The 18038-nt window shown below is 36.4% G+C and overlaps 1 protein-coding gene and 1 long non-coding RNA gene across 4 annotated transcripts in view; one reads left to right on the top strand and one right to left on the bottom strand.

Annotated features, from left to right (window-relative positions):
• Nucleotides 1-18038, bottom strand: part of LOC134744647 (uncharacterized) — a 152521-nt gene that overhangs the window by 4768 nt on the left and 129715 nt on the right. For 2 of the 3 annotated variants that reach the window (XM_063678544.1, XM_063678542.1), the window contains exons 2-3: nucleotides 6164-6303; nucleotides 4784-4885 (exon numbers count right to left, since the gene is read on the bottom strand). In XM_063678544.1, coding sequence (XP_063534614.1) covers nucleotides 4784-4885; nucleotides 6164-6303 — 242 coding nt within the window. Of the gene's footprint in view, nucleotides 1-4783; nucleotides 4886-6163; nucleotides 6304-12417; nucleotides 12723-18038 lie in introns of those variants that run through there. The other variant, XM_063678541.1, reaches the window with a different exon arrangement.
• LOC134744736 (uncharacterized) lies at nucleotides 102-9118 on the top strand. Its single transcript, XR_010128107.1, has 3 exons — nucleotides 102-422; nucleotides 2472-2648; nucleotides 8297-9118. It is a non-coding gene; the product is annotated as an uncharacterized LOC134744736 (long non-coding RNA).

Genomic DNA, 18038 nt, shown 5'->3' with positions numbered 1-18038 from the left:
CGATATAATCCGATTTCATAGTTTTATTTCATGAGTAACTTATCGCGGTAACCAAAGACAATATAATCTCATATTGTGTTATTTGTGTTGTTATGTCAGACTGAACTCTCGGTAACCGCCTTATCAACTTTACGCATGAAAGCAAGTTACTACAAATTATAAATATTTGCCTACATTAAACGGAATTGCCGTAAAATGATGAGTCATACGAATAACAGAGCAATCAATGTGATTCCGTATTCTACTGGATAATCAAAATGGTCGCTGAGAGACTTTCATGGAAAGACGAGGTAAGCGGAAGATGAGTTGGTGTCCAGCATATTGCTGTATCCTGCTTATAATCCGGTATATAAAAGGCTGGGGTTTGCTATCTGGGACAGTGGTCCTGAGGCTTTGACATGGACAGGATACCGTCTTCTCATGTAAGTACAGTGTAGTGTTTTTTGTGTTTACATTTTATCAATGTAAATTTATTAATCTTTTGAATAATTAAATTGAAATATTGTGTTAACATTATATGCACACACCAGGTTAAGAGGTCATAATATCTATCAATGAAATACTAGGAATATCAATAAATATAATAATAATAGGTTATCAAAGTTAATCCCAAGAGGACATATTGCATACAAACAGTCCATAGGATTTAGATAATCACGGGATGACCTATGCCATTTATATCCGTTTTGTAAGTATATTACCGCTTCGAAGTACAAGAAATGTTATTGTGAAAGATATTTTTCCAACTATTAGTTATTGTGATATTTGCGATGCGGAAAAAATAAACTAATGGGATTAAGTCGCCCACATACGAGCAACTGTTCCTCGAAATGATATTTATAGATCAAGTGAACAACGGTCCAGTTATGATCTATCAACTCGTCAAACCAGTAGCCGGTGAGAGGTCGCTGGTAGTTGGTTCTGGTTGTATAATATAGTACTGCAATTGCAATCTGTATGTCACACAGATGATTATCCTTTAGCCTCAGTGTTCGAGGTTGACACCGCTCATATTTGATGATTGGTAGAATCATTTGCTTATAAGTACCTAAACCTTATAACCGTTTATATCTGTGGATTTTTTATCGATCATTTAAACTGCATCTCGTGATCGGAAGCCAAGAGCCACTCCTTCGCTTACAATTCGACGGCCAAACGAAGGCCGCCTCTGCAAGATGAGTCGAAACAAGACCGGATTGCGACCTGATAACGTCTGGTTAGCAACAATTGCGACAGTCGAATTCGACACTTTAATAGAGCTAACTTATTCTGGTAGCCGATAAAGTTTGACACTAACATATTTCGTTACTAGACACATAATGTTTCGCATGGTTGTTTAAAATTGTGCTAAACTAGTGGTTTATTGCGGTTACGTGACGTGGTATAGGTACGTATACAAAAACAATTTTTATGTTGTACCGTTGAAAGTTCAAAAACCTTTGCCACGTGCCTACCGGTGGCAGATGCAACGGAGGTGATAGAAATGATCTGTCCCTTTGTTAACGAGATGTCGATTATTGGAGAAATATGGTCACTCGACAATGTAGCTAATTAAACGAAAGAGCCCGGCCCGCGGTGACAATACACGACAACAATGCTTATTATATCAGTAGATCAGTGCAATTAAAACCGCAATAGAATTTGTGCAAAACGAGGATATCCGAATATTAAGCAGATTTTATCAAGAAAGGTTATTTTAGATAAAATTGTTCTCAATTTTAAATGCTTTTACACGAACTGTTTAAAGCTGGCTGTATATACGCAAATTATAAAAACTCATGATTTGCATTCAAAGTAGCTATTATTTACAATTTATAACTTACTAAGAAACCTAGTTACCGAAACGTACACGCATACAGTCATGTAGGCAATCGTACGATCGCGAATTGATTACTCCTGCATATTTGATTACTACTTCTACAATTCATTCTGGGAACGTTACTGCATTTGTTTATGTTTGGGAGGAGAGGGCATGAATCATGGTAGATTCGGAATGTGCTAACCTGGGCATACTGTGGGCACAGGTGCGCGTCCGGTGTCTCACGCCTCATGCCACCTAACTACGACACGTTGGTCAGATATATATTTGATTTTTAAAGTTTTTATTGTCGCTATACAAAGTTTACTATTCAGCAATAGTATCTTCGACTTCTTATTTTAAATGGAAGCTGTGAAAGTCCGAAATTTTTCAACTCAAATATAATCAAAAACTGCGCCAAACGAGTTTGTAAAGGAAGTCAAGAAATAAACACATTTTGATTTGATATGAGATATCAATGATTCTATTATAACAATTATTATTATGTCATGATTAATTATTTATATGTAGGTAAATATATTTAAAAAGAAACTATGACGTGTAAAACTGTCACTATTTCTACAAAACTTAAAAAAATGTAGACTACATAAATATTAAATGCAAATGTTTTCTCACGACACGATGTAAACAGTTCTGTTTATTTACGCTTTAGGACACGAGTGGGTGGGCTTCCTCCAAGAAATTTGACTACCATCCGAATGCCTAGCTCGGACCATCGGAAGCTTATCGAGGCACCCACACATCAGCCGTTATAATATAGTCTACATAGCACACACGCACAGACCGCAGCAGACAGCCTGTCGCCGTGTGAACAACGGTGTCATACTAAGTATGTACATATTGCATATACGAGTAGTATGTATTCAGTGTTTATGTATCGACGACGCCATGACGACGCTATGTTAAGATAAGCACAGATTCATCGCGCATGCCGCCCGATCACGATCTGCTCTCAGGTTACTTTGCGACTATGTGTTGTTTATTCCTTTGTTTTTTTCTCTAAAACGCCAAAAGAACATCTGCGAATTATTTTATTTAAAATTGTCAAATGGAAGGGATACTGTATTAAATGTATTACAACAAATAAATAAATAAATCTATTTATAGCAACAAAGTAACAAATTCTGACTAAGAACAATGCAAATACCGGTCAAGAAACCTACCTACTTATTTTTTAAGCAAACTTTGTGTGCTGATAATTATAGTTCAGGAAAAAAAACATCGGCTTCAGATTCCTTCGAATACCTAATCGCAATCGCGTTGCCCGTAAGACAAAAGATGTATTATCGCGCAAATTATTATAATTTTCAACGCTCATATTAGGGGTATATCACGCCCGAAATACGCGATAACATGACACCGGTAATGTCAAAAGCTGAGTGTTAAAACACATTCACACGGTGGCCGCCGGTGGCGAGTCACACAGTACCGGTAGGGTTCGTTGAATTTATTATGGCGTTCTTAGTACGACCACGGCAGTTATTATTTAAACAAAATGGTCTGACAACACTTGACGAAGCCCGAAAGCTCGAATTATTTACAACTATCTCTCTATCTCGGCCGTAAAAAGTGTTTTATAACATGAACAATCACAAAGGTGGATTGATGTAATGAAGAGTCAAAAAACGTATCCCGTATAAAACAAAGAGCCGAGCGTCCTTGTCTATCGGCAACAATGGCGGTTCAATGCCTCCCGGGAGTCTAAATCGCAATAAATATGATACATTAGCAACGAATGACCGACATTAAGGGGAGAGACAGAAAAAAAGACACATCGACGGGCAGGTGTCTCGTGCAATACTAATGTGCAATCAATATTCGAGTCGTTCGCGCACCGTCCTGTACTTCGTTCCGGCTACTGTGAGTCGATATGTCGTTTTACGACAAGGAGGCAGCGGACAGGACGTCGCCGTCGTTATGAGTGCTGAGCCTATTACAATGCCACCATACTTCATAAACGAACAAACCTGCAGACTACTCTACACGCATACTATACGAGCAGCAAGTCTGGCTCATCCATTGACGCTGTGTTACACAGACAAGGAAGAGTGACGTTCGTAGAAGCCGAAATGTATTAGAAACGCGTTTAGAGTCGCCTTGATAATTACGGACTCTGGTAAGAGGCTTCTATAAGTGATGCGAAGCGCGACAGCGACAACGCATTACTGCTCGTGATCGACCCACCACACTTCCGATTCGGAAATATATTCAGAGGATTGGAATTATAGAAGCGTCATATGAATTGTTTTATTAACATGCCAAACATTTGTTCCATATAAATCGTGAATTATTTATGAATTCTCGAATGTAGGTTGAGGTGCTTGCGTTTCCGCAATCATTAAGTCTAAAGTCTTTGTAGTCTATAAGACTTACTCCAACTATGTCTAATCTACATCTAGACGCTCCATTGATTTCTACGACGTCGTGGTTGGAGGGGTGTATAAAATTATAATTAAAAGAGAGGAAGCATTGAGAACCGGACGTGTAGTGGCGAAATTGGCGCCCGCGCCGATGCAATCTCTCCTCCCTCCGTGCCATTCGCGGTAAGAAAAAGGCGCTAACTTGTATACGCCGGGAACCAGTAATGGGGTCAAAATTCGATGAAAACCTTTCGACATGTCACGAAGTCTAAAGACCTATCCAATCAAATGTCCTATAGGTATGCATTGGGCATGTTGTCCGTCTAGTCATTACATTAGACGCAAATAATAAAACGACGAGACAAAGCAACCGACATGGCGACACTTTCATTCATTCAGATAAAATCGGCAATAATCATGCGCAAACCTGTGCATACGCTATTGACGTCTTCAGCCGGGTTTTATTGGTATTGGCCGGTGGTAGAGTCCGTCCGTTCATTTCGTGCGACGCGTCGGGCATATCGATGCCCCGCGAATACTACACTCGGTGAATGAAAGAGAAAGACTTGCCAACTTGAATTATGAAATGTGAATAGGTACTTACGAAATTATTTTTGAATGATTGTGCATTGTCGAGTGCGGCTTTTGCTTGATTCGCGACTTCTTTGGCTTGGTCTTTTGTGAATGGTTTTGGTGATGATGGTGACTGTAACGAAAAAAAAGAAGGTTATTTACAACACAACCTTGGAATTTACGCAGTGACTAATCTCTTGTTATTATATGTTCAGACAAGTTTTACATGTGATGGTATGGTGTGGCAACTATACAGTACAACATGAGTCATACTGAATTCAGATAATTTTACAATCAAAGGCGTTTTTCATACATTGGGAACAAATCGCTCTAAACACTAGGACGTCTACCATGTTTTGCCGCGACTCGAGAAACTTGAAATGCCAAGTCGTCCTTGAAGTATGAAGTCGCGCGAGCTGCGGCAAGAAGTGCTAGGTGTACAGGAGCATGAGAAACGAATTCAGATCAAATTTAACAGATCTACACTCCTATCGAATTACATTAATCATAAAACATGACAAGTGTTATTACTTCGTGTAAACTTAAAAGAAAAAGAGGCATGATATGCTATTTGTCACTAATTCTTTTAGTTTTTTTTTAGGGTTCCGTACCCAAAGGGTAAGAACGAGACTATTACTAAGACTCCACTGCCCGTCTCTGACAGCTGTCTGCCTGTCACCAGGCTGTATCTCGTGAACCGTGATAGCTAGACAGTTGAAATTTTCACAGATGATGTATTTCTGTTGCTGATATAACAACAAATACCTACTAATTTAAAATTGTTTATTTCTGTCGAGGTTCCGGACTTCAAATTACAATGAATAATCCAAAAAATAATAATCATCAAAACAATAATCCTAAAACTATGAAAACGGATTATATCGCGTATATTGAATTTATAATACATCCCGACGTTTCGAACTCTTTACAGCGTTCGTGGTCAACGGGTGACTGAGGAAAAATTACAAAATGCAAAAATACCCACATACTAAAATAATGAACAATCATAGACTACAAACTTTAAGGCTGGTTGTAAGTTTGTAGTCTATGATTGTTCATTATTTTAGTATGTGGGTATTTTTGCATTTTGTAATTTTTCCTCAGTCACCCGTTGACCACGAACGCTGTAAAGAGTTCGAAACGTCGGGATGTATTATAAATTCAATATACGCGATATAATCCGTTTTCATAGTTTTATTTCATGAGTAACTATCGCGGTAACCGAAGACAATATTACAATAATCCTAATTAGATTCATAGTTTCCTATTGTGATCCTTGTCGAGATTTACAAAGTTACAGCTACACCGGAATAATAATAAAAATAAAAACAGATTGGACTGGGATAACAACAAATTGATAATTTTTATGAATTAGGGCAGGTGAGATAAGATTAAATTAGTAGGTACTTACGCTCCCAGGGGCGTAGTCACAAGGGTTCGCCCACGCTTCGTTCTCCATGCTGTCTCTTCTAGGCCGCGGCGCCGCCGATGTCCGCGGGGTGAATCCGACCAGTAGCAGTAGACACACCGTTGCACAGACGTTGACGTATCCTGCAACAGAAAAAAATGCATTACGTTATCTGAGGGATTAGACCGACTTCTTGCGGCAGTTACAGAGATGCGCAGAAAGATTTTTCTGATATTTGAGAAATAAGGGGCCGGGTGATTACCCGGCCCCTTATTTCTCAAATATTACTATTGTCTTCTGACACTCCTAGCCCGTAATTATTAACCCAAGAATCTAGATTAGACATATAAGTTCATTTAATGTACTTAAATGAAAATAACAAACTAAATAACGTGCATGATCATTCCAGTTGATTTCAGTAAATATTAATAATATTTCATTTTATACGGTGCATAAAGGACGCATTATTTATTTAAAATAAATAATGCATGCGCTATGACGACAGATTGTAAATTGTTTTCTGATAAGTGACACATAAAAATTCCCGCAAAACGCAGTGTTATTAAAAAGTTATGTTTTCATTGGTAAATAAAAAGGAATTTCTGGATTAGCGCCAACGATCATGTTCTTAATTAATTTTCTACTTTAAGGGGCCCACTGACTATCAGTTCGCCGGACGATATCGGCCTGTCAGTTGTTTGGAACTGTCAAATTTTTGTTCTAACTGACAGGCCGATATCGTCCGGTGGACTGATAGTCAGTGGCCCCCTTTAGTTTTATCGTAAGTATAATCGAATCTTCTCATGAATGAGCGATAACGTATCGTATGCGGCACGCGCGGTGCTATCGATTATGGTAATCAAAGGACATCCGATGAATCGATGAACACTCGAGAGGTGGACAGCCTTTGCTAATTGTGCAATGAACCTGCGTGAATAGCTAATGTGGCGCTACTTAACCGTTGCCGGACGGACCGACATTATTTTGATATCGATAAATCTACACTTAAAAAAATGGGTTCAAATTATTGTAGGTATAACAAAACAGCAGCGGTATGATGTTTTTTTTAGGTTCCGTACCCAAAGGGTAAAAACGGGACCCTATTACTAAGACTCCGCTGTCCGTCTGTCTGTCACCAGGCTGTATCTCATGAACCGTGATAGCTAGACAGTTGAAATTTTCACAGATAATGTATTTTTGTTGCCGCTATAACAACAAATACTAAAAAGTACGGAATCCTCGGTGGGCGAGTCCGACTCGCACTTGACCGGTTTTTCTTATAATGGTTTTTTGTGTGATAATTCGTGGTTGTTTATGTTAATGCAAATTATTTTTCTTTAGACAACTGGGTAATTGGTAACTGATAAAAGTTCTTCTCTTGTTAATAATCGTATGTTAAACTGAAACGTCATTATAAGTTTGCTTGCTAATTTTACGTCAGCAAATGTACGTTACACACATAATATCAATTTTGATATATTAGGACAACTTTTTATAATACAAATTGGACTATGCATTACGCATCTTACTCACGGTTATTAATTTTTTTTCTTAGTTTTGACTCAAGTCTGAGTCAGTGCATTAATGCGTGGTGACTCAAAACAATCTCACAACAATTGCTCCCGCCAAACTAATCTAGTTATTCAAAATTGTATAGAAATAAACGATCTACTTGAACGAGCAAACTTAAGTTCCAAAGGTTTACGTCTTTAGTAACACTGAAGGACTTAACCTCTTTTTACAATGAGGGTCTAAAGTTATGCCTTCAATATAAGCCCGAGTGTGGGTAAAGTGTGCGTGCGCTTTTTTTGTTCTTCGATCTCGTTAGCATCAAGCTCCGCTGTGATTTCGCCCCTTGGCCGGCGGCGGCGGTCAAATAAAGGAAATTATAGTTACAGGGCTCCGCGCCGCTTATTATTTAACTAGACCCCGTGAACTGATCTCGATTATCGCACGCCCCTAGTATTATAAAGAAGGACGGCGCTATAAAACCGTCTCACGGCACGAAGCGTTCGAAAACGCACACCCATTTGCATAAACAAATTGTGATCATTAAAACCCTGGCTAACTAGACGATCTATAGACCCTTTATTGGTATATTGCCGTCTTATTGACACTATAATAATGTTGTTACAGTTTTGGAGACCACAAAGGTGGAGCGGTAATAACGATCATGTCAAAAGAAGGTCCGACACCACAACATGCGTTAAACACACGATCATAACATTTTATTAGTGGCGCGGTCAAAAGCATCCGAGACCGCCAAGCAAAAGTTCAACCAAAAAAATAACAGGTCAACTTGGAAGAGATGTGGAGCCATTCTACACGTTAAATTTTACTCCTTAACTTATTTTTTATATTTTTTAAAGTAGCTAATGTTATTTCATAGCCTTTAATTAAAATAAATTGAAGCAAGTCAAGCAGGGTGTTTTTTTTACAACATTTTAATGCAGATCTTGTACAATAAAATAATCTGAATAAGATGACAATACTAATTACTTTCTTTTATTAAATAAACTTATTTGTCGATCGCTACTAAAATGAACAATAAGGAGACTCGATCGAATTCCTTAGCCCATTGAAGAACTGACCGGGCGACCATAAAAACCGTAGATACCTACACGTAATACACAGGTTATAAGGGAGCATAAAAAAGTAGGGACCGCGTCGGAGGTCGGCGCGACTACTCGAGAAACAAAGAGTTCGTTTATTTTTTAACAGCTCGCCCGTGGAGGCTGACTGCACGAAAAACGACTCAAACGAGCACCTTGTTACCTTCTTAAAAGATATCGCCGCTAACTAGAATTTCGGCTCCAAAACCGAGAAAAGTTTGCGTCGACAGAGCGCCGGACGTCGGCCGGCGCCTGCGAAATCATTATGTAAATCAAACATTATACTGTTTAAACCGAACTTGCCGCGTCCGTCTGTGACCGTCTTTTGAACGCTGAAAGAACCAAGTCTTGTTAGTTTGTACATACGTCATAGGTTTTTTTCTCCTTATCACTTATATTATGACGCCCACTGTTAATCAGAATATACGCTTATTAAACAATACCAGATGTAATGTTATTATGAGCAGGGAATTGTTGTCTCGTCCATGCCAACGCGTTCCAAGCTCCTTGGTCCAGGTCATTAACGGTACCTACTGATATCCGTTCGTATGACATTACATAGAAAAAGCGTTATGTTTATCCATAATAGAGTTAATTTGAGTCAGATCATCATTTTGTTAGTAGCGGCTAACAACCGATACGGTCGTAAAATTTGACTGCGCATAATAAGTGCGATTATCGGCGCGACGCCACTACAAGCGCGGTACGCTCTTCATCAACTGAAAATCGCTCTAAATGCTAATAGCCTCCGACAAAATTAACGAAACAACCGTGAATTTTTCACGAATTTAATTTAATAAGGTAACAATTTGATATTATACTTAACGGTAGCGCAATAACTTTTATTAAAGCGAAATTAAATGCAAATGTGTATTACATTTTCGGTAATATTGCAGAATAATTTCGGTCAATCAGAGCTTGACACGCATAAGGCGGTGAGTTTCGAAGATGCGCCTATCAGGATGCAATTTGCTGCAGTTATTTCCTTACTTTCATCTCAATTTCTAGAAAACCAATCTGTATCAGTCGTCTGTACAGTTATAACGAAAATCTTATTACCGAAATTACGGGTGTATGAATATCTGACGGTTATTTAGGGTTGAGATTTTTCATTTTCAGAACAAGTGCGGTTGCGACGGTATGAAAGCAAGTGATTGCTGTTTAGCCGAGATCGACATGTTGCTAAATGGGTGGGTGACAGTTAAATACTGCAATTATGAGCCGTCTCACTGAAATAACTGTTTATAATTGATGCGGCTGCTTTGCCGCGTAAATGAAGAGCGTTTTATGTGAAAATGTTGCTAATGAGAGTGGATCAACCCTAATGACGCGGACATAGTTCATGTCTGAAATCGAGCGCAGCGCGGCGTTCTCGAGCCGCGCAGCCTAGGTTCCAGTTTATAACGACACATTACCTACCAACCTAACTAAAATGTATGCTTTTAAATGTTTTTTAGTTCACGAAATATTGTCTTACATTATATAAAGCGTTTGTTTTGTTGTCGAATTTAGAACCGTGTATTATGCAATAAAAATGCATTATATTTTAAAACGGAAGACGATTTGATTTCGGATAATAGGTAGATAATATAATACTATTTAGTCATTAGACTATACGACCTGTCTCAATGTATTCGATAATATTTACAAAAAAACTACAACATTTAAGTATATCGATTAAAATTTTACTTCTTGCTTGTCCTTTTTATTGAAATATCTTGGATTATAGTTATTTACACATATTTGGATTTAATTAAAATTATCTACATGAAACTTTTTTATTTTGAAAATTGTAACGACATGAACACACAAGTTTTCAATCAATAAATAAAAATATCCTAAGTTAGTAAACAAATTTGAAATAGGTAAGCGATCAATCAACTTCAATTATCATCCGGCAGGCATTAGCAAAGCGGAATAGTTTCGATATGTCGACTTCGATCGGGTGTATTATCTATCGGATATTGGAGGAGTCCTACTATAGTTTGACGTCCAGCGGTTGTATTCGCGCTATGGCAATTACCATAGGTAATGTGCTCACCTTGCGCTTCGATGACTCACTCGCATTGAGATAAGTGGTTTTCCGATTTTAAATTTAGCAAGAAAATTGTCGTTACTATTATCAGAAATTGATGTCTTCGTTAAAGGGTCGGAAGTTTACGTAATTGTCGAATAGTAATTTTGTCTTATTGGGTAATTTAGATTACAATACCTACACGTGGAATTAGTGGAAGTAAACTTGTAGGCAACACATATAAAAAATATGCGTTACCTACCTAATATAAATAATATATATATAATATTATGTGTTATTTTGATATTACGTTGTTAATTTTTAAATTAAAATTAAATCCAAATTATACCACTTAATGAAAGGAAAATAATTGCGGTTTTGTTTATTTCATTTAGTTTTAATAAAAGTCATATTATAAACTACAGAAGCATAATATGTAAATCAATAATTTAAAAATGGTGTAATTTTAAATATAAAGTAATTAGAGGCTTGTTGGGTTGGGATTAAAGTCATTGGAAATATAATAACTATTCTAGAAATAATGTATATGAATAGTGAATCCATAAGTAAAAGTAATTAGTACCTATGGGCAATAAATGAAATAATTATAAATTGAATTAGGTTAAATAGCAACAGCAGCTACCGACAAGCAGGTTATCGCGGACTTTTTGTTCGTACTAATGACTCCAATCAATAAGAAAGCCAGGGAAGATTCTAACTAATACGGCACGGGAAATTTTCCGGACATTCCCTAGAGCTAATCTACAAGGCACTCGGTATTATTTTTTCTCTCGCTACACTTAAATCATTTCTCGGCCCTATATAGAGGTACCTAGCGATACTTGCAATTACGAAACGGCGGGCGGCCAGCGTAACTGTACGGCTCTTTAAAGGATAGAAACATTTAGTTAGACATGTCATTCCGGTAACAGTACTAGGCTAGTTTAATAGCAGTTTAAGCCTAGTTAGTTAGTTCTGATCTTCGTGTTTAACATTGTAGAGGCGAGACTGAGCCAGGTTTTTTGCGTAATGAAATTGTAAGCTCTATTACGGCGGCCGGCGATTACACCGACATGAGAATCGGCCGGCTGAACACCGGATATTCCGTTTACATTATTATCGTTAGTTAAAGGTTTAGTTAGATGCTTCAATTATTATAGCCCTTGGTTGATTAACCATTGATGACATTCGCAGGCATAAATCGCATGCGGTGCTGTTATATGAAGCATGGATTTTAATTACTGATTTATGTTATTAAAGTCTAAGCCCTTTACGACAGTACTTAATTAGCTACTGATAGCGGTACCTCATGTCGATTTATGCCGCTTGGTATAAAGCACCTGTTAATTGGCTTATCATTACGTAATTACAATCGCTGTGATATATTTATTAAACCTTTTATTCATTTTCATTCATTAACTAATGTGCATGCTACTGAGTCGAACAAATATTATTATTTTTCAATGGCATTACAATTACGGCAAATGTTAATTTTTATATTTTATAATGCCTGTAACTTAAGATAAAATATCATTTAAATTTTATACGAACTATACAATTTACATACATAATATAATAAATTAAAAATTAGTCGATTTCTTTATATATAAATATTTAAATAAAATTCTTACTGCTTCTAGCTGTACTCGATCTGTGGGGTCGATATTTCTTCACTGTTTCACTATCACAGTCACTGTATTGGCTATTCGTTCTAGTCCTACCACACAGTTCACATTTTTCCGGCGTACTTACGAAATTAGTACGACCTGTACATATCCTGTAGCAATCGTCCTTAGGTTTGGTTATAACGGTACCGGTCTGCCGCAACTGGGCACAAGCAGGTAAGGTGAAGTCCATGATCGATGTTGATTAGTATGACATCCCCTAAACGGTGGTCGCGCGCGCCGAGTGTCGGGTAAACGACTAAATGACTCGGTGCCCGCGCGTAACATAAAGTAAGCACGTGTGCCGACGCTTGAGTGGGGTATCAGCCAGTGAGCGCAGGGACTCCCTTCGCTCGACCAATCGCGGCTCGAGGCGGGCCAGACCCTCTACCTACCCACTGCAGCGCTACCCGAGTAGATAGGGGTTGGTAGGTATTCACATTGTGGATGAGATTATATGCTATATCCGTGTGCTCCATTTATATTATTAGTTTTGCTTCGCTGGGGGGTCCACGTTTTATATAACTGCTTGTACGTAGGTAAATATAAGTGCCCGATTTTTCACGAAAAATACTTGTTATGAATGCTGAAAAAATATAAATAAAGAATTACCTACGTATTTTAAGCAGCAAGACTCTAACGTCGAGAGTTTAAAAAAAAAGTTAGGCCGGGGCGAGAAAATACGAGTATAAAATACATAACAAAATACATGCTACGTGTGGGGTAAAATACCCAGTTATTGACATCTATCTTTATAGAAAAGTTACTACTTCTGCCGGACCGTATTTTTTTAACTTTTCTCTTTCAAAATGGGATTCCTTTCCACTATTCCAGGCACTCATATTATATTATGTAAGCACCTATGCAGAAAAGTTTAGGTAAAATATTACTTGCGTTTTGTTGACGTAATTTCCTGATACCGTATATCACTCTCAGCTGCAAAAAATGTACCGTTTTCGTTGGGAATTTTTTTGTGAATCCGCTAAATGCCATATTAGTACAAATTTACGACGAATTTGGTTGACGAAATGCATAAATTCCCTGGTGTTCATAAATTTTCATTCAATTACCTAAATAAATATAAATTGCATTCACTTTAGCAAATAACTACTTAATAAATCATCCAAAACTGAAATGATAATTGCCTATAAATTGATATCAAGTTATTCATTTAATAAAATCCTAGGAAAAATTTAAAAAATTAGGACAGTCATAAGTATCTAATCTTGGTTTTCATTCTTGTTTCTTAATCAGTAATGCCGATTTATCTCGAATATTTTTACTGGTTATGGTTGTTTACACTACCGTTAATGTAAAAATTTAGTAAAGGTGCCTCCAGACTTTGATTTAATATTGTGTTAAGATTTTATTTACCTATAGATACTTTTTTGAGACACATGTTTAAAAAGGTCTTCCTAAAATATTCAAATGGCTGTATTTGGTACATATAAACTAGCTGACTATATATAATATACTTATATCGTTGTCTAGTACCTACCTACTCACAACACAAGCCTACTTACTGTGGGGCTAGGTCGATTTGTGTAAATTTGTCCTTTAAAGTTTAATTATTCATATAAAATATTTTTCTTACAAAATAAAAAGAATAAATAAACAACGCAAAAAACTAATACAACAAACATTAAAACTATCTATAATCCAAACAATTAAAAACTAAACTATCATTAAAATAAAACTACTTAAAAAATAAACTAATATTAAATAAAAGTAAAACATACTAATAAAAAAAAGAACATCATCATATCACATTTCATTGTTTTATTTCATGAGTAAGTAACTATCGCGGTAACCGGTGACAATATCAAAAAAAAGAAGTTATAAAAAGAATACGAATTAAAACCTCAATAAATAATTAACCTAGATTTATACATAGGTACGCCGCATGAATAAAAATCAGTAGAATTTGACATTATTATCTATATATTACCTACAAATATCGCAGTCCGGATGTAGTCATTAATATTAAGGAAATCCGAACGACAATTGTTATCTAACAATGACTTCATGGCTCGATTTCTTTGAATTGATGGCCAACTATGCTGAAACACCTGCACGTAGCCAGTGCATCAGCGGGTCATGCATGATAACAAATTGATGACTACGGACCGCCTACGCGGTGGAAGATATTTGACAGTATAAAGATTCAAACAGGATTGCAAGGGCTCGACTTACAGATACAATTTTAAAATTGCTGAAAGTTTCTGCGATTAAAATTCAGGGCATGGTGTTTAGTCTAGTATGTGTGCGAGAGCTCAATCGTTTTTATACATGAAAAGCGTCGTGGAAACGCCAGAAACTATACGGAATGATCATTTAGTATTTATTTAGATATGATACATATGAGGCAGGTTAAGATAAAGAAATTCAAATGTACTTATTAAATTAATGGTTTTGTTCTCAATTATTTAGAAAAAACTACTTAACGCGGAAAAATTTAAGTGGTAAAATTACTACAGAATTAATATGTAAAATTTAAGAATAAAAAAAGTACAAAAAATGGCTTTGTAACTATTGTCATACTTATTCTGGGTATACATATAATAATGCTTTCCTAATTAACTTTTCATACTGACATAAGTACCTATGTAAAGTCACTCATACTATTGAGTGTGAAAAGGTGCCTTCTGATTAGTATCTACCAAGATTATTTACAACATAACAAAAACGACATCAGTAAACAAAATGAATGATACACGCAATTTGAAATTAACTTACTGATGCTAGAAAATCACTGCGATCAATAGGCATGTGGCGCATTTCGCCGTCAAGCTGTCTGCGACTTCTTATCAATTACTTAGAAGCTATTAAATGCTAACAATAATTATGTTACTGGATATCATCATACTATAAACAAAAATGTTACTTATGCTACTTGTGAATGAATAAAATCGCAATTATTATTTAATATGTACTTCCAGGAGCGCTGTTAGCCTAGCGGTAAAGGGGCCCACTGACTACAGTCTGCCGGAAGATATCGGCCTGTCAGTTAGAACAAAAATTTGACAGTTCCGAACAACTGATAGGCCAATATCGTCCGGCGGACTGATAGTCAGTGGGCCCCTAGAGTGTGCGACTTTCAATCCGTAGGACGCTGGTTTAATCAAACCCCGGGTCGTACCAATGAGTTTTGCGGAACTTATGTAGGTACGAAATATCATTTGATATTTACCATTCGCTTTCGGGTGAAGGAAAACATCGCAAGGAAACCGGATTTATTTCGATAAGGCCTAGTTTACCCTCTGGATTGGAAGGTCAGATGGCAGTCGCTTTTGTAAAACCCGAAACCCTACGCAAATTCTTGGGATTAGTTGTCAAGCGGACTCTAGGCTCTCATGAGCCGTAGCAAAAATGCCAGGAGAACGCGACGATTAAGAAGATGTACTTCCAGGTACGAGTATAGGTACCTATACTCACAGCACACCACCTATAGGTAAGCTAAAGAAAAAAAGCAGTGACTTGTTGTTGCAAGTTAAAGGGAGAAAATATTAGTTTATTAATAAAAGAAAATAACTAGTTTCATATTATAAACTAAATATAGCATCGTTCATAATAATTTTTTTTTACATTATTTATTTTTAATTATCAAAAGTGTGTGTTTAAACCCTGGAACTGGTCAGGGCTCATGACACTGCCGCACATCACTAACTAGTTTAGGCGCAATCAATTGTAATTTAGAATTTTGAATGTTAATGTCTAGTCAACAATAAAATGTACCTATTCCCAAAAGTGTATTTCGCTAGCATTCTGAGAATCGTCTAAAACAAGTTCATTCATGATTTGCAGTAAACGCGTCATAGTATTGTTAAACTCGAAATATGTCGTCTATGTCACCACTCCCATATATACTGCAAATACTCGTCATTCGAAATACAACGTCAGTCTGCCTAAACTAAACATGGGTCAATCCCGAAATGTATGAGACACGAGACTTTATTGATATAGACTTATATGGCAGTTCACACGACTGTCTTCATTCGTATCTGCGATTTAAAATTACGTCTGAACTATTTTTAAACTTCCTTCCTATGTAGGTGATATTCCAATACTAAGAACTATATATTCTTAGTTGAAATAAATAAATTGTAACTTATTAAGCAAGTATGGAAAGTTAACAATTTCCTATGAATAATGAGTTGCGAATTAGGAACTGCCTTTTTACAGCTGAAGAGCTCAGAGTATAAAGTTTTTCCGTAAAATGATGAGAGTAAATTTTAATACATTATGAGGAATCTAATTTTTACATTCATGCACTGGACGCACTTGGTATACGGTATGTAAGTACTTACATGATACTCGCTCGCTAACCTAGTTATCGTAGAAAAAGGTGGACCTGAATTTACTTGTGTGTGTCCTGTGTTTTCTTCGATGGATGTTTTTATTGGTGAATGTCAGTTAAATATATATATATCTTCCTTTCATAAGGATTACACAAACAAAGTTATATTTATGAAGATGAAAGCCAAATTTTGTAAAAAATACTTAAAGATACTTTTCCCAAAATATAAACTTCAGGTCTAGCACGATTATTTTTTGTACTAGTTCTACATTTATGGATACCTATTTACTCCCCACTAATAATTTAACTTAGTTTCAACTTAAGAAATGTAAGATTTTAAATCATATTTCACTACTAAACTTTGTAGTTGGAGGACCCTATACCATATCATCGTCAACGGGTTACGAATACCGTTATTTCTCAAAAATCTACATTGGTTAAAACATGTGTAGGAAAAAACGTGTGACCTTAACACAATCTTTTGATTTTACAAATTTACCGTTACAAGTGACCAATATTCGTCTGTTCAATAACCTTGGATTATCAGTACATCTGAGTAATCTGGGTATTTTTTGCAAATCTCCATTTCAGTAGGCTTTTGTCAAAGTCCGGGACAGATGATTCAGCTAGTTATGCATGACTTGTTTTCAGACCCGCGACTGATCGTATAGTGGAACTATTTAAATTGACGATTTAGGATTTTAATCACAGTTACAAAATATAACTTTATCCATCCATGGGTTTGCCGCTGTCACTGTCACATTTCGCAAGAAAGAACGGGAAAGATAATGCACGCCAAGTGTCAATTTTGATCGAATTTTGTCGTTTTTATTTATTTTAAAAACGTTACCTTACAATATCGAAATTCGAAAGCTATGAAATTACTGTTTAAGTTAAGATTGTTTTTTCTTCTTTTTTGTTTATAATATCACATAATAAATAACCGAGTAAAGCTGGATTAAAAGTCCGAGTTAGAGGTTACTTTGGGAATTAATTGTATCGAGCGAAGTGTATGTGTGTGTGTGTGTATGTGAAGTGTGTGTGTAGTGTATTCGTGTATCGGAAGCTATGTTATTAAAGACAATATAGTCAAGAACTACATATATTTTTTCCACGTCTACTAATATCAACGCCTCTTAGAAAGACATGATCATGTAAGGAGATTTTTCGCCTTTTGCCTCAGGGAACCGCCTTAATATAACAACAATAGTTACTAGGTACCTAAATTATAAAAAAATATATAGAATTCCTCAACACAATCGTGGATTATATATAGGTATAAACTAATACG

The sequence above is a fragment of the Cydia strobilella genome, chromosome 10, assembly GCF_947568885.1.
Source record: "Cydia strobilella chromosome 10, ilCydStro3.1, whole genome shotgun sequence".
Taxonomy (NCBI): domain Eukaryota; kingdom Metazoa; phylum Arthropoda; class Insecta; order Lepidoptera; family Tortricidae; genus Cydia; species Cydia strobilella.
Note: the sequence above shows the minus strand (reverse complement) of the source record. Positions and strands in the feature narration are given on the sequence as shown.